General features: G+C 43.3%; 2 protein-coding genes across 2 annotated transcripts in view; both read left to right on the top strand.

The window, feature by feature from the left end:
* LOC141161099 (histone H2A type 1-like) overlaps positions 1 to 23,623 on the top strand; it is a 129,027-nt gene that overhangs the window by 70,839 nt on the left and 34,565 nt on the right. The gene's annotated exons all lie outside the window — the stretch shown is intronic.
* LOC141161098 (histone H4) lies at positions 19,712 to 20,026 on the top strand. The gene has a single exon (XM_073645871.1). It carries the CDS (start codon positions 19,715 to 19,717, stop codon positions 20,024 to 20,026), a length of 312 nt encoding a protein of 103 aa, XP_073501972.1. The 5' UTR covers positions 19,712 to 19,714.

Below are 23,623 nucleotides of genomic sequence, written 5' to 3'. Positions count from 1 at the left end.
CTGTTCGTCGAACTGTTCGTGGAACACCTTCGAACACCGTTAAAACCAATGGCAGGCAAACAAAAACACATAGAGACACATAGAAAACACCTTCAAAGGTGTCCAAAAGCTGACAAACTGCTCAGAAGACATAACTAACACATGGAAAAGTGACAAGTACATATAGTCATGCGAAAATAAAAGAGGTGGAGGAGTAAAAGGAGGGGGAGACACAGATATAGGCATGTCATGCCCTTCTAAAATCCAAAAAGTGAGAAGCCGACACGGCCAGTCCGCTCCTGCTCGTGCCACCTCCGTGTCGCCGGGTTTGTGCCAGAGCCGCGGTGAACCCTGACGGCCAGCCCCCCTCTCCCAATACTGGTGCCTGTCCGCTGGTGGGTCGAGCGAGCCCCCCTGTGGTGGAGGCAGCTCTAAGCTTTTTAATTTAAATTGTCTCTCTAATTTGAATGAATACACTTTAAATCCATTTACAAGGATCTATTGGAGGGCAAGTCTCATGCCAGCAGCCGCGGTAATTCCAGCTCCAGTAGCGTCCACTAAAGCTGCTGCAGTTAAAAAGCTTTTATAAGGATCGAGCTCGGCTGTCCACCGCAAGGCATCCTACTGCCAGTCCCAGCCCCTATGCCTTGGGGTGCCTCCTGATGCTCTTCACTAAGTATCCCATGGTCCCGAAGCATTTCCTTTGAAAAAATTAAGTGTCTAAACTACAGGTGGTGCAGCTTGCTTAACAGCCGGGATAATCCGCTTACTAGCAGACACTGCTACTAGGCACAAAGTATTTCCTGGGCTAGATGCAGTTAAAAATTTGTAATTAGATACTCTCGTTGGATGCTGAGAAAGCATTCCATAGAGTCTCCTGGCACGCCATATATGATTCTCTTAAAAAGCTTGGGGTAGGGGTCTAGGGGACCCTTTTATAGCCAAAATCACGGCCCTGTATCGCAATACGTCACCTAGGCTGAAGATAAATGGAACTGTAGCACCCTGAGGGCTCGGTTGCTAAAGACGTATTGCACCTCACCCAGAGGTGTGATATCTCACTCTCAGGTAAGGATGGAGTGTGGATCAGGACCCGACACCTGCATGCATTACACCACATTGCCGTGGGGCAGGGCGACCAATATGCCCCTGAGATGGGCACGACAGTCCCTGTCCCTGGCTGGAGTGGGGGGAGGGAACACTGAGGAAGGGGAACCCTGTAGTGCAGGAGCAGGGAGGAAGCAGTTCCTGGGTGCATTGAGAAGGGAGTATAAAAGGTGGGCACCATCTTAGTTCAGTGCAGAGAAGTCTGAGCAGAAGTGGCAGGGAGCAGGGGCTCTGCATGAGCTCTGCTCCGGAGGCGGGCCTAGTAACAGAGGCCCAGGCCTGGAAGAGGGAGAAGGAAGGAAGAGGAGCGGAGAAGGCTCCAGGAACGAGGAACGAAGGGATCCCAGGGGTGCGGACGGGCGAGTCGCCACCGCACGCCCGAATCCACCTGCGTGGAGGGGTCAGGCCAAAGGGGGAGACCGGTCCCCGAACTAGTGGAGGCAGGAAACGACCCTCAGCTAGAAACCAGAGGCTCTGACATTTTATGTGGCGCAGCCCCTCGCTACACCCGCTAGGAAGGCACCACATAGGGTCAGGGAAACTGGCGCCAAGTTTACCAAGAGGAGGCCCGAGGCAGCCGGACAGAAGTGTTGGTAAGAAAGGCCAGACAAAGGACACACAAAGGGGGTCCTGTGAAGTGCTCCAAAGTTATCTGGGAGTTGTCTGAGCCCCTCACCTGGTGAGCACAGTATGACGTGGGCAGCCGTTACCTGCAGACGTGGTCTGGATAATAAGAACTGTGAGTAAAGGCCCTGAACTGCATCACTGACTCCGTGTCGTTACTGCTGCTGCCCTGCACCATCACCCCCATCCTCCGCATACACTGCCCTGAGGCTATACTCCTCCCGTGGGGAGTTATGCTACGCTCTGCTGCACCCACAACACCAGCCTCAGTGGTCTGCCCTGTAGCGGCGGTTCACTCTGACCGCAATCCACGGGTGGCGTAGTCGGACATTTAAACATGAAAACCACATAAATAGTTCCGCCACTGGTTTGACCGCCCTGAGCCACGGAACTGGGTCGCCGCCACGAAGACTACAACCACCAGCATCCACCAAAAAGGGTCCGGCTCCGGGTGTCCCAAGGCCCAGGGGGTGCGTCAGAACATTTTCATCACCTTTCACAATCACCAATGGGACAAGGCAGTGATGTCCTCTGTCCCCTCTCTTATACATCCTAGTGACGGAGCACCTGCTCTCATCAATTCGCCATAACCCCAATATTAGGTGGATTGAGGTGGGAGGCACCGAGTACAAGTGCTCTCTATTTGCTGATGATGTCCTAGTATATATCACTCAATCACATATATCCATCCATGCTGTTATGGCTGAAATAGATCACTTTGTTACATGGTAAAATTTTAAAATCAATGCAGCGAAGTCTGAGGCCCTCGATGTCTCCCTCCCCAAATCCATATAGGATTCCATCCAGTCCAACTTTTCCTTTGCCTGGCCCTCACAGGGTATCAAATACTTAGGAATTCCTATTCATAGAGACCTCTCCCATCTATGTTATCTTAATTTTGGGCCCTTTATTGAACAACTCCATACAGACCACGGTTGGCAAGTTAGAACTGTAAGATTCACTACGTGAACCACTGGTGTTTTGTGGAAAAGCACATGTACACTGCGTTCCAAATTATTATACAAAAAGTGTTTAGGAGTGATAAGGGAAGAATTTGTTTGTTTGTCAGTTAAACTCATTGATGGTGATGTGTGTCAGGGCTCTTTATATCACTGTAAGCAATTGCAGACACCTGTGCTAATTAGTTTGGCAGGTGTGTCCAATGAAAGGCAAGACTACTTAAGAAGGCTCTCTCACATTATTAAGCAGCCTACATTTTCTGCCAAAATGGGAAAGAAAAAGGATGTGTCGGCTGCTGAGAAGCAACAAATTGTGGAGTGTTTAGGTCAAGGCATGACTACAATCAACATTGTGCGATGATCAGGATGAAGTGTCCTGGCAATCAAGAAGTATGTAGCTGATTCACAGTACACACGTGTGCGTGCTGATAAGGGCAAATTGAGGACTCTTTCCTACAGGCAATTACGTCAGGTTGAAAGAGCAGCGGCAAAAAAGCCTTGTCATAGCAGCAGACAAGTTTTTGAAGCTGCTTGTGCCTCCAACGTCCCCCGAACAACAAGATGCAGGGTCCTTCAGAGGTTTGCAGCTGTGCATGCGCCATCCTGTCGACCTCCTCTATCCACTTCACACAAGCAGAAACGGCTCCAGTGGGCCAAACATTACATGAAGACTGATTTCAAAACTGTTTTGTTCACGGATGAGTGCCGTGCAGCGCTCGATGGTCCAGATGGATGGAGTGGAGGATGGCTGGTTGATGGACACCCCACGCAAACACGGCTACAGCGCCAACAAGGAGGAGGTGGAGTAATGTTTTGGGCTGGAATCATGGGGAGAGAGATTGTCGGCCCCTTTAGGATCCCTGAAGGCGCTAAAGATGAACTCCATAATGTATGTGGATTTTCTCAAACAGCACTTCCTGCCATGGTTCAAGAAGAAGAACCGTGTATTTCACAGCAAGATCATTTTTCTGCATGATAATGCACCATCTCATGCTGCACATAAAACATCTGCATCTCTGGCTGATATGGGCATAAAAGGGGACAAACTTATGGTGTGACCCCCATGCTCCCCTGACCTCTACCCCATTCAGAACCTTTGGAGCATCATTAAAAGGAGTGTCTATGATGGCGGGAGGCAGTTCACATCTAAGCAACAGCTCTGGGAGGGTATTCTGTCCTCATGCAAAACAATTGAAGCAGAAACCATCCAAAACCTGACAAATTCAATGGACGAGAGAGTTCAGAAGCTCCTTTCGAACAAGGGGTCCTATGTGAAAATGTAACATCACCTAGAATAAAGTTTTGAGTTGAAAACTGTTTGATTTCAGTTTCTAACAACCTGCTAATGCTTATAATTTCAAAAATGACCATTTTTTTGGTCTTTATTAAAATGAAAAGGTTGATCGAAAAGTTTGGGGGATCTAAGAGTGTGGCAACCCAGTAGTCATGATTACTTCGAATTCTGACAATATGAGGGTCATGCTGCAGGTAGTGCAGCAAGAAGGCACTTATGTGCCTTGCGCATCTCGGAGCCCCAAAATTATTTTCCCGGCTAGATGCAGCTAAAAATTATTTTTAATTTTAAATCTGGTGAAGCTTTAGTATAGATGGCCTAATAGGATCAGTGCTGCACACTGCTACAAAGCCCAAATTATTTTCCAGTCAAGATACAGATAAACATGATTAGTAATTTGAAAGCTTAAAACGGTTGGTAGGGTGATTTTAACCAATCATCAAGCTTTTACTCTCCCCAGGATGACACAGGGGTAGAAAAGTCGTTTCGGATCCATGATTTGTTCATCTTTATGAACGTGAGTCTGTCTACATTATCAGTGGAGAGCCGCGTGCGCTTATCTGTCAGCACACCACCAGCAGCGCTGAACACACGTTCAGACAGAACGCTGGCTGCGGGGCATGACAAGATCTCCAAGGCGTAAGTGGCTAGCTCCGGCCATTTATCCAGATTGGAAGCCCAAAAAGAGCAAGGGTCCAGTGACACAGTCGTGGCTTCAATGTTTACTTGGAGATACTCCTGTACCATCGTCTCTAGGCGTTGACTATGTGTCAGACTTCTTGTCTCCTGTGGCCTTGCAAAGGATGGGCTAAAAAAGTGGTGAAATGATTCCGCAAAATTGATGTTACCAGCAGATACTGTGGTTCTGTTACGGTTTGAGTGCTGAACACTTGACGGTCCCACGGTTGGCAAGTTGGAACTGTGAGATTCACTACGTGCACCACTGGTATTTTGTGGAAAAGCACATGTAAGATTCTGCAACAGTCTCTGCTGATACTCCTGCATGCGTGCATCCCTTTCTATGGCAGGAATAATTTCTGCAAATTTACTTTTGTACCGGGGATCTAACAGTGTGGCAACCCAGTAGTCAGGATTATTTCTAATTCTCACAATTCGAGGGTCATGTTGCAGGTAGTGCAGCAAGAAGGCACTCATGTGTGTTGCGCATCCAGGAGCACCAAGTCCCTGTTGTGTTGGTGGCGAGGTAACAATCATGCTTCCTTCCTCTGTCCTCTCCCCCCAACCTCGCACAACAGAAATGTGATCAAGGTCTCACTCATCTGATGAGTCTTCCATCAGTTCGTCCTCCACTTCTTCCTGGGCTCCTGCACCTTCCTCACTAGTTTGGCTGCTACCATGCGCCCTGGTAAAACCATCTCCCCCACCCTCACATGCCTGCCGCCTTGGTGCTGCCGACCGTCTGGACCTTGCAGATGTTAGCCCTTCCGCATACAACTCCTCCTCCTCTACTTCCTCCACCTCCTCTTGTGCCACCACCTGACTCCGAATTCTGTTTAACATGTGCTCCAGCATGTAAATCACCGGAATAGTCATGCTGATAATGGCATCGTCAGCACTAAACATCTTCGTCGCCATTTCAAAACTGTGCAGAAGGGTGCATAGGTCCCTGATCTGAGACCACTCCTCCAGCGTGATTTGCCCCACCTCTGAATCTCGTTGGCCCAGGCTATACGTCAGAACGTATTGCACCAGGGCTTGTCGGTGCTGCCACAGTCGCTGCAACATGTGCAGAGTTGAATTCCACCGGGTAGGCACATCGCATTTTAGCCGGTGAAGTGGCAGGCCCAACGACTTCTGTAGAGATGTAAGTCGCTGAGCTGCGGGATGCGAACGGCGGAAGTGAGCACACAGCGACCGTGCCCTCTGCAGAAGGCCATCTAGTCTGGGATAGTGGGCTAAAAATTGCTGGACAACCAGGTTCAAGACGTGAGCCATACAAGGCACGTGTGTGACATTGCCCCGGCGAAGGGCCGCACCCAGGTTTGCAGCATTGTCGCACACGGCCTTCCCTGGTTTCAGGTCCAGTGGAGACAACCATTCATGAAATTGGTTCTCCAGAGCTGACCACAACTCCTCAGCTGTGTGACTCACATTTCCCAGACATTTCAATGTAAAAACCGCCTGATGACGTTGAGCCCTACTGCCAGCATAGTAAGGAGGTGTGCAGGATCCCTTCTGCGCAGTTAGAAAGCTTGTGGCATGACCAGACAGGCTTTGGGTGCAGGTGGAAGACCGAGAGGAGGTTGAGGAGGCAGAAGCAGTGGAGGAACTTTGACATAAAGAGGATTGACGCACAACTCGTGGGGACGGCAAGACTTGGACAGCAGCCCCTTGTCCTGCTGTCACCATAGTTACCCAGTGCCCAGTCAGCGACATGTAACGCCCCTGTCCATGCCTACTCGTCCAAGTGTCTGTGGTGAAATGCACCCTGTCACACACAGAGTTTCTCAAAGAAGCGGTGATGTTGTGTGCGACATGCTGGTGGAGCGCAGGCACACCTTTCTTTGAGAAGTAGTGCCGACTGGGCATCTGGTACTGGGGCACTGCGACGGACATAAGGTCTCGAAAATCCTCTGTGTCCACCAGGCGGAAAGGCAGCATTTCTGTAGCCAAGAGCTTGCAGATGGTGAAATTCAACCTCTTAGCTTTCTCATGGCTAGGAGGAAATGGTCTTTTACTTGTCCACATCTGAGGGACCGAGGGCTGGCTATTGTGCTTAGACGGGGTTGATAAGGGTGTCCCCGGCAAACTGCCGGTCTGTGAGGAAGATGCAGGCGGACATGTTAGGTTGCCTTGATCCAAAGGTGGTGCTATCGATGTCGGACAGCGCTCAACACCAGCTGGTGTTACCACCTCCAAAGAAAATGATGACCTGCCAATCACGCTGGCTGTTGCGGGTAAAGAGGTGGCAGGTCTGCGCCCCAAAACAGGTGTGACTGCTGTCCCCCCAGTCACAGAGGATGAAGAGGCCGCGGATGCACAAGATATGGCAGACGGTGATTGGCCCGGCCGGCTAGGCCGCATTGTAGCACACTGAGCTTCCCACTGCAACTTATGCTTCATGTCCATGTGCCGGTTCATGCATGAAGTACTCAAACTATGTATTTTTTGGCCTCTACTTAGCTTTTGCTGACAAATGTTACAGATAACACGAGTTGGGTCATCTTTATCGATCTGAAAAAATGCCCAGGCTATGCAAGGCTTAGCACCCATGCGACCTGAAGAGCCACCACGACTTGTGGTGAGAGGCAGAGTTGTGTTTGAGGATGCAGTTGTTGACGTGCTTCCAGTACTACGTCTCTGTCCAGGAAGGCGCAACCTGACCTCGTCGTCACTAGCATCTTCCTCCACCTCCTCTGCTGACCTCATCTCTTGGCTGACTGTGGGTTGACAGTAAGTGGGATCTCCGACCTCATCATCATCACCCTGTGCGTTATCACACCCGTCGTCCTCAGAGCCAACCTGTTCCTGCCCTGACAAAAAACTAAAGTTGTCGCTCCAATCAGGTATTTGAGTCTTATCATCGTCTTCCTCATTGTCTCCACCAACAGGAGTTACAGTTTGGGAATGAGGGTCTACATTATGGTCAGAACCTTCTGCGTCTGGTCCTGGATCCGACTCATAAAGATTCTGGGCATCAGTGCAGATCATTTCCTCGTCTGGATTCACAGAAGCGCTGGAGTCGACCTCTGATTCCCAGGCTATAGTATGAGTAAACAGCTCTGCAGACTCAACCATCTGTTCTACCTCACACTCAGACGGGCAGCTGGAGATTTGGGAGCTGTGAGGAAGCAAGTGCGATTTGGGTGACACCTTTGAGGACTGGAGTATTTGTGATGTTGAAGTTGATGTGGAGGAGAGCCCACTTAAAGGAGCACTTGATATCCGTTGAAGCACCTGCTGTTTTTGTGCCTCATCTGGAATTTGTAGCGATTGGCGTGGCCGTAAGAAAGGGATCTTATCACATTGTCCGCTAAAAGAAGTAGACATTTTAGTTTGGCTGGAAGATGGTCTTTCTTCTGCACCTACCCCACGGACACAACCTTTTTTCCCCTTCCCAACACGCCTATTCCCCTTTCCACCAGCAGCAGGCCTTTTTCCACTCATTTTGGTGGTTAACTAATTCACAACTCTGGAGTTGTTTGCACAAAAAAACAATGGATGGTAACCGAGCAGAGCTGAGTGGCCAAACTGTGGTATTAGGCCAAAACTATTGGCTGGGTTAGATGCAGAAAAAAATTATTTTTAATTTGCAACCTGATGGAGGTCAGTATAGATGGACTAATAGACCAAGTCCCACACACCGCTAGAAGCCCAAATATTTTTTCAGAGCTAGATGCAGAAATTTTTTTTATTCAATTTGCAACCTGATGGAGGTCAGTATAGATGGACTCATAGACCAAGTCCCACACACTGCTAGAAGCCCAAATATTTTTTCAGAGCTAGATGCAGAAAAAAATTATTTTTAATTTGCAACCTGGTGGAGGTCAGTATAGATGGACTAATAGACCAAGTCCCACACACTGCTAGAAGCCCAAATATTTTTTCAGAGCTAGATGCAGAAAAAAATTATTTTTAATTTGCAACCTGATGGAGGTCAGTATAGATGGACTAATAGACCAAGTCCCACACACTGCTAGAAGCCCAAATATTTTTTCAGAGCTAGATGCAGAAAAAAATTATTTTTAATTTGCAACCTGATGGAGGTCAGTATAGATGGACTAATAGACCAAGTCCCACACACCGCTAGAAGCCCAAATATTTTTTCAGAGCTAGATGCAGAAAAAAATTATTTTTAATTTGCAACCTGATGTAGGTCAGTATAGATGGACTAATAGACCAAGTCCCACACACTGCTAGAAGCCCAAATATTTTTTCAGAGCTAGATGCAGAAAAAAATTATTTTTAATTTGCAACCTGATGGAGGTCAGTATAGATGGACTAATAGACCAAGTCCCACACACCGCTAGAAGCCCAAATATTTTTTCAGAGCTAGATGCAGAAAAAAATTATTTTTAATTTGCAACCTGATGGAGGTCAGTATAGATGGACTAATAGACCAAGTCCCACACACTGCTAGAAGCCCAAATATTTTTTCAGAGCTAGATGCAGAAAAAAATTATTTTTAATTTGCAACCTGATGGAGGTCAGTATAGATGGACTAATAGACCAAGTCCCACACACTGCTAGAAGCCCAAATATTTTTTCAGAGCTAGATGCAGAAATAAATTATTTTTAATTTGCAACCTGATGTAGGTCAGTATAGATGGACTAATAGACCAAGTCCCACACACTGCTAGAAGCCCAAATATTTTTTCAGCGGTAGATGCAGAAAAAAATTATTTTTAATTTGCAACCTGATGGAGGTCAGTATAGATGGACTAATAGACCAAGTCCCACACACCGCTAGAAGCCCAAATATTTTTTCAGAGCTAGATGCAGAAAAAAATTATATTCAGTTTGCAACCTGATGGAGGTCAGTATAGATGGACTAATAGAATGATGCTATGCCCAAAAGATTTTACTTCACTAGGTGCAGTAAAAAAATTGGTATTCTATACACAGGTGTTATATCTTGCAACACAGATAGGCTACTCCACTGACTAACACACTCTGCAATAGGCCAAAAAGGATTAGCTTTGCTAGATTCAGCCAAATGCTGTGAAAAAAACTTGCACAGCACTGGCACAGACCTGCCTGGCAAAAACTGATAGGAACTCATGTAACCTAGTCCTGAAAAGGACTCCAATTACAATTAGTCTTTACTCCCACAACCTATCTATTTAAGAGCACAGACCTCCCTGATAAAAGTCGTAGGAAATGCTGTAACCTAGTCCTTAAAAGGACTGCAATCACAACTATTCCCTACTCCCAAGCTATCTGTATATTTGTGCGAAAATTGGCTTGAAATTAACAAGGTATAGCTCACACAGCAACAGCGGTGCCGTCTAACACGCAGCTGCAGCAGTGAGAAAATGGTGGCGACGGGGAAAATGGCTTGGTCTTATAGGGCAAGGACATGTGACATACACTGCCAATCACACATGCCCTTGCTTGTGTGAAAAAAAGCACTTCGCTCCGTGTGTGCGCTGCTGATAGGCTGACAGATTGCACCTCCCCACTGCAAATGCGGGAAAGAGAAAAAAAAATGGAGATCTTCATTGTTCCTGCAGAGATCCATCCCCTGCCCCTCCCCCCGCCCCGCTGTACACTCAAACTGCGTATTAACATTAATTTTCATCATTACTGAGAAAAAATCCAGTTATGATTTTGGTGCACGAACAGTTATCGAACATAACCTCGAACAGCCGAATTTTTCTCAAATTGTTCGTGTTCGCCGACCGGCTCGAACACCGCCCAAAACAGCTCGAATTTGAGATTGGCGAACAGTTCGAGTAGAACAACGCTCATCTCTAATGGTGATAGTGTGTAAAGTTATATGCTTGCTGTAAAGAGTGGAGGAAAGTTCTCAATTGTTGGTTGTTTTTACTTCCTGTGTTTTTTTTCTTTTTTTCTGAATGTGTTATGTCAGCAGCAAACGGACTGAGTGACACTGAATTGTATCTCATGTTTAACCAGTATGAAGTAAATACTGTTTACTCAAGATATCTTGCTGATTGAAGCTCTCGTAAGTACAGTGGTGACTGTAAAGCCCCCGTCTCACATAGCGAGATCGCTAGCGAGATCCCTGCTGTGTCACGGTTTTGGTGACGCAACAGCGACCTCACCAGTGATGTCGCTATGTGTGACACTTTGCAGCGATTAGGCTCCTGCTGTGAGGTCGCTGATCGCTGCAAAGTGTCCTGGACCATTTTTTGGTCGTTGCTCTCCCGCTGGTCAGCACACATCGCTGTGTGTGACCAGCAGGAGCAGCGATCAGGCTGGTAACTATGGTAAACATCGGGTTACTAGGGGCACATGCGCACCTAGTAACCCGTTGTTTATCATGGTTTCCACTCTGCTACAGTGAGCGGGAGGTTACCGCTCACTTTAGCAGGCTCGTAACCATGATAAACAATGGGTTACTAGGAGCGCGTGTGCCCCTAGTAACCCGATGTTTACCATAGTTACCAGCCTGCTCCTGCTTCAGCAGGCTGGTAACCAGGAGTAGGACATCGTGGAAAGATTCTTTCCACGATGTCGCTGCTCCCCTGATTGTTGGTGAGCCTGCCTGTTTGACAGCTCACCAGCGACCACATAACGACGCAGCAACGATCCCTGACAGGTCGTATCGTTGTCGGGATCGTTGCAGCGTCGCTAAGTGTGACGGGGCCTTAAGAAGATGCACTCTGCGACAGGTTATGGGCCCAGACACTACAGGCCCGCACTACAAGAGGATCCTGGTTTATAACCCCAGATAGCGGAGCACACAGATAAGCTCTGTAAACAGAAGAAAATAAATCCAGATACAGAGTGACAGAGAAATTCATGATCCCAGGAGCTGGATATAATTACAGAGAATTCAACACAGGCAGGACATACAGGAACTATCAGCAAGAAAAAACAGGAGAATTTCTTCAGTACAACTCTCTAAACAAGTAAGACTATATAAAGATGATGAGTAACACAGAACTGAAATTCACAGTAGCTAAACTGAATAGTGAAAATGATCAGTTATGAAAATTCAAAGTAGAGATGTTGTTATCTAAGGATGATTTATGGGAAATAATTGTTACAGAAAGACCAGATCAAGATAATTAGACATGGGATAAGAAGAATAGACAAGCGAGAGCCACCATTAGCTTATTAGTGGATGATGCTCAATTAATACATATAAGAAATGAAGAAACAGCAAAAGGAAGTATTAAGAAAACTGTATGAAAGACCTAGCTTGAATCACAACTTATTTTTATTAAGAAAGCTTTACAGTATGAGATTGAGTGCAAATGACGACATGCAGAAACACATATTCTCAATGATGGAAGTGATATCACAGCTAAGATCTATTGGTGAAGATATTAGAGAAAGTCATGTGGCAGCTATATTATTGTGCAGTTTACCAGATTTGTATACAGCCTTGATAAATGCCCTCGAGACGAGACCAGAAACTGACATTACATTAGATTTTGTGAAAACAAGACAAATAGATGAATATCAGAGAAGAAAAGAACAAAGAAATGATTCTTCTACTGAAAGGACAGTGAAAATGCTCTTAAAGCTACAGAATTTAAAAATCACTATAATAAAGAGACAAGAGAATGCTTCAGATCCAAGAAAAAAAGTCATTTAAAGAAAGACTGTACTATATGGAAAGCAGAACAACAAAAATAACAACATAAAAAGCATACACAGAAAGTTAAAAACTCAATTTCCGATTCATGTGAGAATAATTGGAATGGCACATTTAAAGTAACAGACAACAAATCATCACTTGGTTGGTTTATTGATTCAGGAGCAACGAGTCATATGACAAGTGACAAGAATTTCTTTACTGATCTTGATTTAGATAAGAAAGAAGCCATTTATTTTGCAGATGGAAGCAAAATAACCGCAGAAGGTATCGGAGAAGGTATGCTAAATTGTTCAAACAAGTTCGGACAAGATTCAAAGAGACTTGTACAGGATGTGTTGTATGTTCCAAAATTGGAAGGCAGATTATCTGTGAAAGGGTTAAACAGCAAAAGGACTTACAGTAAAATTCAAAGACAATTAGTGTGCAATTATTGCAGGAAACAAGGTGATCACCAAAGTCAAGGCAGATGAACAATTATATCATTTTGACACACCAAAGGAACAGATGAAGGTATGTACACATGATCACAAAAACTGTATTCACATGTGGAACAGACGTACAGGACATAGACACCCTGACAGTATAAGGGAACTACAGAGAAAAGAATTGACAAAAGATTTAAAGATATCAGATTGCTCAATTACCGTAAGATGTGAATGTTGTATAAAATCCAAAGCCACAAGGATATCTATTCCAAAAGAAAGTGAGATGAAAAGCGAAAGACCACTTGATTTGGTGCATACTGACGTATGTGGACCCATGAAAGTGACTACATCAGGAGGCAATAGATACATGTTGACTTTTATAGACGACTACTCAAGATACACAGTCACATACTTAATTAAAAACAAAAGTGAAGTTTTTGATAAACTTGTAGACTATGTAACAAGATCAAGTAACAAATTTCAAAGGAAGCCAATTGTCATCAGAAGTGATAATGGAGGTGAATTTACAGGTCACAGAATAGAAGACTACTTAAGACAAAATGAAATAGAACACCAGAAAACTGTTACATACACACCTGAACAAAATGGAGTAGCAGAACGGAAAAACAGAACTCTAACAGAAATGATAAGATGTATGCTGACGGATTCCAAACTACCAGAGGAATATTGGGGTGATTCAGCAATGACAGCTACATATCTACAGAACCGACTTTTTTCCAGAAAACTGACGAAAACTCCATATGAACTGTGGCAAGGTATGAAACCAAGTGTCAATCATTTAAAAGTTTTTGGATGTAAAGTTTTTATTTTCATTCCAACAGAAAAACGGTTCCAAACTTCAAAACAGATCCATGGAAGGAATATTCGTTGGATATAGTGAAAATTGCAAAGTATATAGAATCCTAGATCCCAAAACAGACAGAGTTACGGTGAGTAACAGTGTGACATTCATTGAAGATTTAAATGAAGACATTATGATTTCAGCTGAAACAAAAAATGAGATAAACAATATTGACATAACTGAAGAAATATCTGATGAGAAAGAAGTAGAAATCAATGAAGAACAAAATACTAAAAGTGAAGAATCACAACTACAAACAGACACAGAACCAAGATGTTCAATGAGAGAGAACAAAGGAAAACCACCAAAACGTCTCTCATACAAGACAAGCATAAGAAAAATCTATGAGCCTACCTCTTGGGAAGACATATCTAAACTTCCTGAAGAAGAAGCTAATAAATGGATAGAAGCAACAGAAACAGAAATTAAATCCATGCATGATTCAAATACATGGACACTAACAGATTTGCCAGAAGGAAGAAAAGCCATAGGATGTAAATGGATTTTTAAAGTAAAATACCAAACAGATGGCACAGCTGAAAGAGACCGAGCAAGACTCGTAGCTATTGGTATTCTCAAAAATATGGAGAAGACTATGATGAGACATTTGCTCCAGTTGTCAAACACACTACAATAAGAACTTTACTTACAGTTGCAGCATTGAAACAGATGGAACTGAGACATCTGGATGTAAAGACAGCTTTTTTGAATGGAGATTTAACAGAAGACAATTACATGGAACAACCTCCAGGATTCAAAGATGAAAGAAATCCAAACAAAGTTTGCAAACTACAGAAAAGCATATATGGTTTAAAGCAAGCTGCTAAAGCGTGGAATGACAAAATCACGAAAGTACTTACAAATGAAAAATTTCAAAGAAGCAAAGCTGATCCATGCTTGTACACAAAAAGGCTGATTAATAGATGGATTTATGTACTCATATATGTAGACGACATTTTGATTTGTTTTAAACAAGAAAGGGATAAAGAAATCATTCTAAAAATCCTGATGCAACATTTCGAAATCAAAGACTTGGGAAATGTGAAACAGTACCTAGGAATACAGGTAGAAAGAGAAGAAGACGGAAGTTTCCTACTGAATCAAAATCACATGATTCAAGACATAACAGAAAAATTTGGATTAAAGGATGCAAAAACAGTAAAGTCTCCAATGGAAACTAATTATCTCAAAGGGATGAACAGTGAAAAAAATATTCTACCAAATAATGAAGAATATAGAACAGCAATAGGAAAACTACTGTATCTAGCGACCGTTACAAGACCAGACATCGCAGCAGCAGTAGGAATCCTGAGTAGAAAGGTATCAAAACCAAATAAAGCTGATTGGAATGCCGTGAAGAGAGTAATGCGTTATTTGAAAGGAACTAGCAATGTTAAGCTGAAATTACCTACAAGTGGTAATTGCATTTTAACAGGATATGTTGATGCAGATTGGACTGGAGATTCAACTGACAGAAAATCTATCAGTGGACATATTTTTTTTCTCTCAGGTGGACCAATAAGTTGGACAAGTAAGAAACAGTCAATTGTGACACTGTCTTCAACAGAAGCAGAATCTGTTGCCGCAGCACATGCGAGTCAAAAAGTACTGTGGTTAAGACAATTGTTGACAGAATTAGGACAACCACAGTTGGAACCAACAAAACTGAAAGAGGACAATCAAGGATGTCTTGTTCTTGCTCAGATGGAAAGAGTCAATCCAAGAACCAAGCATATTGATGTGAAATATCATTTCTTGAGAGATCATCAGGAACAAGGAGTCTTGAAGTTAGAGTATTGTCCTACTGAAGAAATGACAGCAGACATCTTCACGAAGGCGTTGAATGCTGATAAACACGAGAGACTAATAAAAAAGTTGGGTTTGATTGAATAAGTCCTTACTGTTGAGAAAGGGTGTTGGCATATGCAACAGATTAGGATTTATTATAAGTGAAAGGAGGACTTTAAACTAACCAGACAGCAGATGGCGATAGTGTGTAAAATTATATGCTTGCTGTAATGAGGGGAGGAAAGCTCTCAAATGTTGGTTGTTTTTACTTCCTGTGTTTTTTTTCTTTTTTTCCTGAATGTGTTATGTCAGCAGCACATGGACTGCGTGACACTGAATTGTGTCTCATGTTTAACCAGTATGAAGTAAATACTGTTTACTCAAGATATCTTGCTGATTGAAGCTCTCGTAAGTACAGTGGTGACTGTAAGAAGATGCACTCTGCGACATAGGGATCATATCATTGTCTAAGTACCGCTGCAAAGTTATGGAGTCCCACCATGTGTTTAATCTTTGTGTCATGGCTTGTTCAAGCTCTTTAAACACAGTATTCACATTGGGATCATAAGACTGTGGTTTATTGCTGCTGAAAACATCATTAACCTTTCCCATTCTAACTTCATTAGCCACGGGAAGAAAACATTATGGAGTGTCCATCTTAAATAGCCACAAGAAGGAGAACACCAAAAAGACTCCACCAATAAATGTGATGAAAAATGGAGTAAAATAAAGTGGCCCTGGCAAAGATGGTGGCACGAAAATTGCTATGATCACAGGTATATAAGGAAAAAAAGGGAAACTTCAGCCTACCATGCATATGCCATAAGGGTCCACTGGTGCACGGAAATCCTTGGTAGCAAATCCAGGGATGAGAAGCAGTAGGAAGTAGTTTAGAAAACTCAAGCACCTTCTCTGTATCCATCACAAGAAATGTAAAGTTAAAACGTCCATTTTATTAGTTCCATTAAAAAAGCGCGATATGTCACGCAGACCTTATGCGTTCTCATCCCTGGATTTGCTATCAAGTATTTCCGTGCACCAATGGACCCTTATGGCATATGCATGGTAGGCAGAAAATTCCCTTTTTTTCCTTATATACCAATTATTCTGTATGTAACATTATATGAGGTCCTTTGTTCTGTATGGAGCAATATATGAGGCCCATTATTCTGTATGGAGCAATATATGGAGTCCATTATTCTGTATGGATTATAATATGGGGTCCATTTTTCTGTATGAAGCATTATATGCGGTCCATTATTCTGTATGGATTATAATATGGGTCCATTTTTCTGTATGAAGCATTATATGGGGTCCATTATTTTGTATGGGGCACTATATGGGATAAATTATTCTGTATGAGGCATTATATGGGGTCCATTATTCTGTATGGAGTACTATATGGGCTCCACTATTTTGTATGGAGCACTATATGGGGACCATTTTTCTGTATGAAGCATTATATGGGGTTCTTTATTCTGTATGAAGCATTATATTGGTTCAATTATTCTGTACGGAGTACTATATGGGGTCCACTATATAGTATGGACCCCATATAATGATATGGGGTCCATTATTCTGTATGGAGCATTATATGAGGCCCATTATTCTGTATGGAGCATTATATGGGGTCCATTATTCTGCATGTAGCATTATATGAGTCCCATTATTCTGTATGGAGCATCATATTAGGCCCATTATTCTGTATGGAGCATTATATGAGGTCCATTATTCTGTATGGCACATCACATGAGGCCAATTGTTCTGTATGGAGCAATATATGGGGTCCATTATTTTGTATGAAGCATTATATGAGGCCCATTGTTCTGTATGGAGCAATATATGAGGCCCATTATTCTGTATGGAGCATTATATGGGGTCAATTATTCTGTATGAAGCATTATATGGGGTCTATTATTCTTTATGGGGCATTATATTGGGTCCATTATCTGTATGGAGCATTATATGAGGTCCATTACTCTGTATGAAGCATTATATGGGGTCCATTATACAGTATGGATTATTATATGGGGTCAATTTTTCTGTATGAAGCATTATATGGGGTCAATTATTCTGGATGGAGCACTATATGGGGTCCATTATACCGTATGGAGCATTTTATGGGGGTTCATTATTCTGTATGAGGAATTATATGGGGTCCATTATTCTGTATGGAGCATTATATGAGGCCCATTATTCTGTAAGAAGCATTATTTGGGGTCTAATAATCTGTATGGAGTACAATATGGCGTCCATTACACAGTATGAAGCATTATATGGGGTCTATTATTCCGCATAGAGCATTATATGAGGCCCATTATTCTGTATGGAGCATTATATGGGGTCCATTATTCTGTATGGAGCATTATATGAGGCCCATTATTCTGTATGGAGCAATATATTGGGTCCATTATTCTGTATGTAGCATTATGTGAGGCCCTTTATTCTGTATGGATCATCATATGAGGCCAATTATTCTGTATGGAGCATTATATGAGGTCCTTTATTCTGTATGGAACATTATATGAGGCCCATTGTTCTGTATGGAGCAATATATGGGGTCCATTATTCTGTATGGAACATTAGATGAGGCCCATTGTTCAGTATGGAGCAATATATGAGGCCCATTATTCTGTATGGGGCATTATATGGGGTTTATTATTCTGTATGCAGCATTATATGGGGTCTATTAATCTGTATGGAGCATTATATGGGGCCAATTACTCTGTATGAAGCATTATATGGGGTCCATAATTCTGTATGGATTATTATATGGGGTCCATTATTCTGTATGTATCATTATATGAGGCCCTTTATTCTGTATAGAGCATAATATGAGGTCCATTATTCTGTATGGAGCATTATATGAGGCCCATTATTCTGTATGAAGCATTATATGGGGTCCATTATTCTGTATGGAGTACTATACTGTATGTGGTCCATTATACAGTATGGAGCATTATATGTTGTCCATTATTCTGTATGGGGCATTATATGGGGTTTATTATTCTGTATGCAGCATTATATGGGGTCTATTAATCTGTATGGAGCATTATATGGGGCCAATTACTCTGTATGAAGCATTATATGGGGTCCATAATTCTGTATGGATTATTATATGGGGTCCATTATTCTGTATGTATCATTATATGAGGCCCTTTATTCTGTATGGAGCATAATATGAGGTCCATTATTCTGTATGGAGCATTATATGAGGCCCATTATTCTGTATGAAGCATTATATGGGGTCCATTATTCTGTATGGAGTACTATACTGTATGTGGTCCATTATACAGTATGGAGCATTATATGTTGTCCATTATTCTGTATGGATCATTGTATGAGGCCCATTGTTCTGTATGGAGCATTATATGGGGTCAATTATTCTGTATGGAGCATTATATGAAGCCCATTATTCTGTATGGAGCATTATATGGGGTCCATTTTTCTGTTTGAAGCATTACATGGGGTCCATTATTCTGTATGGAGCATTATATTGGGTTCATTATTATTATTATTATTATTAGTCATTTGACGTCCCTAGGCTATAAATTAATTGTATCTGTTGCAGATTTGTATAGACAATATATAAGGTTGAGCACCAGTGTATTTTTTTTTTTAGCATCCTTTCCTATTTTATGTGTTTTAAAAAAATTGGCAATAATATGTATATTTTATAATCATTATGTGTGTCACTTCTCATACTCGGCAGGTAACATCTAGCACCTGGTGAGTGTTGTTTATTAAGCTATATACTATAGCTTTATACAGCGCTGTGCATAGTACAAGCAAACAGATGATCACAGGGTGGAATCACTTCTACTTTACCCTCATTTAAATCAGAGTAACTTAAAAAATAAAAAATACACATATGTGGTATCACTAAATCTGTAAAAGTGTTTTTTTTTTAGGGCTCAGTGGAAATTTCAACAAAGATCTGGTTAATTATATTTGGCACTACATTCTGTAATTTTTTGTTGTTGTTGATTTTCTTGCTCTTCACATCTGTGATCTGTGAACTGTGATCCTCAGTGATTTTGTATTCATGCTATAAAAATATATTAATTTCCCTTTATGATTCTCAGGTTATTTCTCCAACTATGAATTTCATTGATTAGATTTCTCCACCATGATCTGGAAAGGTGATGACAATATTTGTGATATTTCTCTTCACAGGGAAATAAGTTACATAGAGCAGAAGCTGGAAAGAACTGCAGAAACTGCAAAATGAACGGGAAATTCAAACTCCATAACAGTTCTGTGTTCAGCCAATCAGCAGAGGAAGGAGGAGCTAATGTAGATTCTGTAAGACCCGCCCGGGAACCTCCTCCTCTCTGCAGTCCTCTCTCTGGTCCACCTATACGCTATATAAAAAAGGAATCAGTGACGTTTCAGTATTGTTTGCTGCTGACTATTTGGAAGATGTCTGGTCGGGGTAAAGGAGGGAAAGGTCTCGGGAAGGGCGGTGCCAAGCGGCACAGGAAGGTGCTCCGTGATAACATCCAGGGCATCACCAAGCCTGCCATCCGCCGTCTCGCTCGCAGAGGAGGCGTCAAGCGCATCTCCGGCCTCATCTATGAAGAGACTCGCGGTGTCCTGAAAGTCTTCCTGGAGAACGTGATCCGTGACGCCGTCACCTACACCGAGCACGCCAAGAGGAAGACCGTCACCGCTATGGACGTGGTGTACGCGCTCAAGCGCCAGGGCCGCACTCTCTACGGCTTCGGAGGTTAATTGTATTCTCTGCTCCATCCTGACAACCCAAAGGCTCTTTTCAGAGCCACCACATCTTCTAGATGAGAGGCTACAATCTCCTGTTGTGGAATAATCCCTGTGCTTGTGTGAATGCCAGTACAAGCTTTATACGCTGTTCAATAGGAATTAATTTGATGACTCCTTATTGAGAAAGACGTTTCAGAATTCTGGCACTGAAGAGTTATTACCATTAATAGTGTGTTTTTGGAATGATCTAAAGTCTATGAGCGGTTCACTGCGTCCTATACAGGAATCTGTAGATCTCCCGAGTTATGGAAGCAGTATCCGCTTTCTGTAATACAAGGTACATTCCTGCTCCCATCAGTAGCGATGTTCCGAGTGCTGCTCGGAGAAAACCTTGAATGACGGAGTGAAGTTTATTCTCTATGGAGACCTAAGATCCTGTGATTTAGGACTGGGCTTGTATCCGGCTCGGTTTATATGCAGAGTACGATGCCCCCTGGTCTCTGTATCCTCAGTGGGGGAGAGCTGCCCCCAGACCAGATTGCGATCTCCGCTACAAAAAAGGAGCCGGAAATAATCAGACGGACAAAATACAGCTACTGAGCGGGAAACGCAAAACCGCTAACGGATCTGTGATCATCCAATGACCAAAAGACATAGGCAGACGCCGACCACTACCCGATACAGAGGGGTTCCTCCATTTAACTCCTTAGTGACCATGTGTCTGCTTGTAAACTCCTGAAATATACTGGTACCTTGTCTGTTCTCTTTGTGCAGCCCCCACAGATTTCTGGAGATGTTGTTCGCTCTTACTGGTCTTATGTGGGAGATAATACATACAGTATAATGAACGTGGCTCCTTCAGCGTGTGAGATTCATACCCCCACGCAAATTAAATACAGTGCAGGCTGTTCTATGTACGGCACACGCTGCTCTATATACTGTACACACTGCTCTATATACTGTACAGGCTGCTCTATATACTGTACACATTGCTCTATATACTATACAGACTGCTCTATATACTGTACACATTGCTCTACATACTGTACAGGCTGCTCTATATACTGTACACACTGCTCTATTATCAGTGACACTTATAAGGCTGCTGATCTGGGCTGTACAGATGTGGAGTTGTGCAGTCTGTGCACTACATACAGCTGTGCTCTGTGTGTAGACGCTGCATTTTGTGTCTTCTCTCAGTATTTCAAATTTTACACAATAGTGGGGTCACATAAATACATTAATATCTCACAGTTATCTCACCGGAGATGTTTATGTGTTTGGTTGGGGGATGAGTTGCATTGTGAAGCTGGCGCCTTATCAGAGCTCTTCCCTCCATTACCAGCCGCAGCGTCACAGCTTCACACAGGGTCAGACACAATATTACACAGGTGATTGCAATCAGCCCCCTATGTGGATCATCTACTGATGTGGATACGTGTTCACCCCCCAATACTCTGCACATTCGGGGTGTACTTATATTACAGGTCAGGGAGGTGGCAGTCAGCGGAGGCCATTGCCTGTGTTACCCTTCTGGGCTCTCAGCAGCTCCAGGTCGTCCCCACATCGTACAATCCGCTTCCTGTACGATGGATATTGTAGTAAAGATCCCTGTGATGGTGACAAGAGCCGGGAATAGGAGGAACGAGCTCCCGCAGCAGTTTTATCTTCCCAGATACACAGTGATGCGCAGATCGGGAGGACGGCGGCGATGATCCCGGGACCTCCTCTCGGCTTTTTCCCGGCATCTCTGCTGGTGACGGCTACAAACGGTCAGTGGAGATGATGGAGAAGAGGAAGCGATGGGGAAAGCGCGCTCTGCTGTCCGGTGTTAGCCGGTAAAGGGCTTTTGTCCCGGGCAGGGAAGCACAAGGGAATCATCCGAAAAAACAGCCTGCCAACCTCGATTAATCATTTCAATAAACAGCACACATCATTTAAACTACAACTGGCTAACTGGGAAGAAGTATAATCTGAAAATCAGAGGAATACCAGAATCAGTGACTCCAGATACATATCGCTATCTCTCTATATAGTAAACATGATCACTCATCACGACGGAATAACCAACCAACCCACAAAGTTGTTTAACAAGCGTACAGAATGGCCAAGAAAAAAATATATATTTCAAAGGAGGTTCAGAAACAATAATTGTTTCCTTTAATCATTTTCCATAAGGAGTAAACTACTGGCACTAACAGAATTCCAAAAAAGAGCTACCGGCTCCTATAATTCCATTCTCAAAGACCTCTACAATACACTTTTCCCTGGGGAATCCTTTAAAAGCACTACAAAGGAACTTTTCCAAGCAGGAATTAAATACCAATGGCTGCAGTCAGCAACCCTACAGATAAATTACCATAACAAAATGCTCTTCATTTCTTTCCCCGATGAAGTCAAGCAACTACAACAACGTCTCAACATTTACTCCTATTCAAAAGAATAACTATCTTATCGTGATTCTCACTTTATTTCTCCAAATATACTGATCTGGCAGGGTACGTATCAATGTCTCATTTTATTCATTGATGAACTTAATAGCAATGACATGAACATTCGTGTCACGTATCAGTGTGAACCCAACAAGGCCGAATTCTTGGACGTGTCCCTTATTAGGGAAGGGGACCATAGCATCAAAACAAATATCTTTAGGAAACCCACGTCCACTAACACTTTGCTGCATGCATCATCGTCCCACCCGCAGCACATGATTAATTCAGTCCCGGTGGGACAATTTTTGCGCCTCAGGAGGATCTGTTCCACTGACAGCGATATTTTACTTCAGGCCAATATTCTGAAAGAAAGATTTCTCGCACGCGGCTATAGCCGTAGATCGGTTAAAAGAGCCTTTAATAGGGCTCGACACTCTATTCGTAATGATTTGTTGTATAGGTCAAGGGACAATACGAATACGGAGACTGTAAGGTTCATTACCAAATATCATGCTCAGGTGCCGGCGATGAGGAAGGCCCTTGAGAAGGCATGGCCGGTTCTAATGAATGATCCGGTATTGACTAAGTATATTTCGGAGAGGCCATCTATTACCTTTAGACGAACAAAAAATCTTAGAGATGATCTAGTGCGCAGCCACTATGTGGGCGAACCCAGACACACTTTTTTGGATGATGTGGGTGGTGGACGGCGGGGCTGCAGTCCTTGTGGCCATTGTGTCGCCTGTTCTAATATAGACCGGTGCACGGATTTTTATAGCTCAGACGGCACAGGATATACTATTAAGTGTTACATCACTTGCCAAACACGACACGTGATTTACCATGCATCTTGTCCGTGTGGGCTCATATATGTGGGCATGACCATACGTCAACTAAAAACACAGGCAAGAGAGCATGTGTTGGGCATTGAGGCGGCACATGGCCATAACGACGCATCCACGCTCAAAACCATCCCACGCCATTTTAAGCTATACCATGGATGTGACGCCATGGGATTAAGAATAAAGGGTATCGATAATATAGTTGTTGGTATCCGTGGTGGTCGGGTCACACAGAGATTAGCCCAGTTAGAGTCTAAGTGGATTTGGGCGTTGAAAACCTTGCAACCCAAGGGGTTGAATGAAAATATTAGTTTTGTCCCATTTTTGTAGTCTCA

The sequence above is a fragment of the Phyllobates terribilis genome, unplaced genomic scaffold (assembly GCF_046119375.1).
Source record: "Phyllobates terribilis strain yellow unplaced genomic scaffold, ASM4611937v1 Scaffold_9__5_contigs__length_417890890, whole genome shotgun sequence".
In the NCBI taxonomy this organism is placed as follows: domain Eukaryota; kingdom Metazoa; phylum Chordata; class Amphibia; order Anura; family Dendrobatidae; genus Phyllobates; species Phyllobates terribilis.
Note: the sequence above shows the minus strand (reverse complement) of the source record. Positions and strands in the feature narration are given on the sequence as shown.

Excerpts from the sequence above, each read along its gene's own strand:
- LOC141161098 (XM_073645871.1), top strand. The coding sequence starts at position 19,715 with ATGTCTGGTCGGGGTAAAGGAGGGAAAGGTCTCGGGAAGGGCGGTGCC.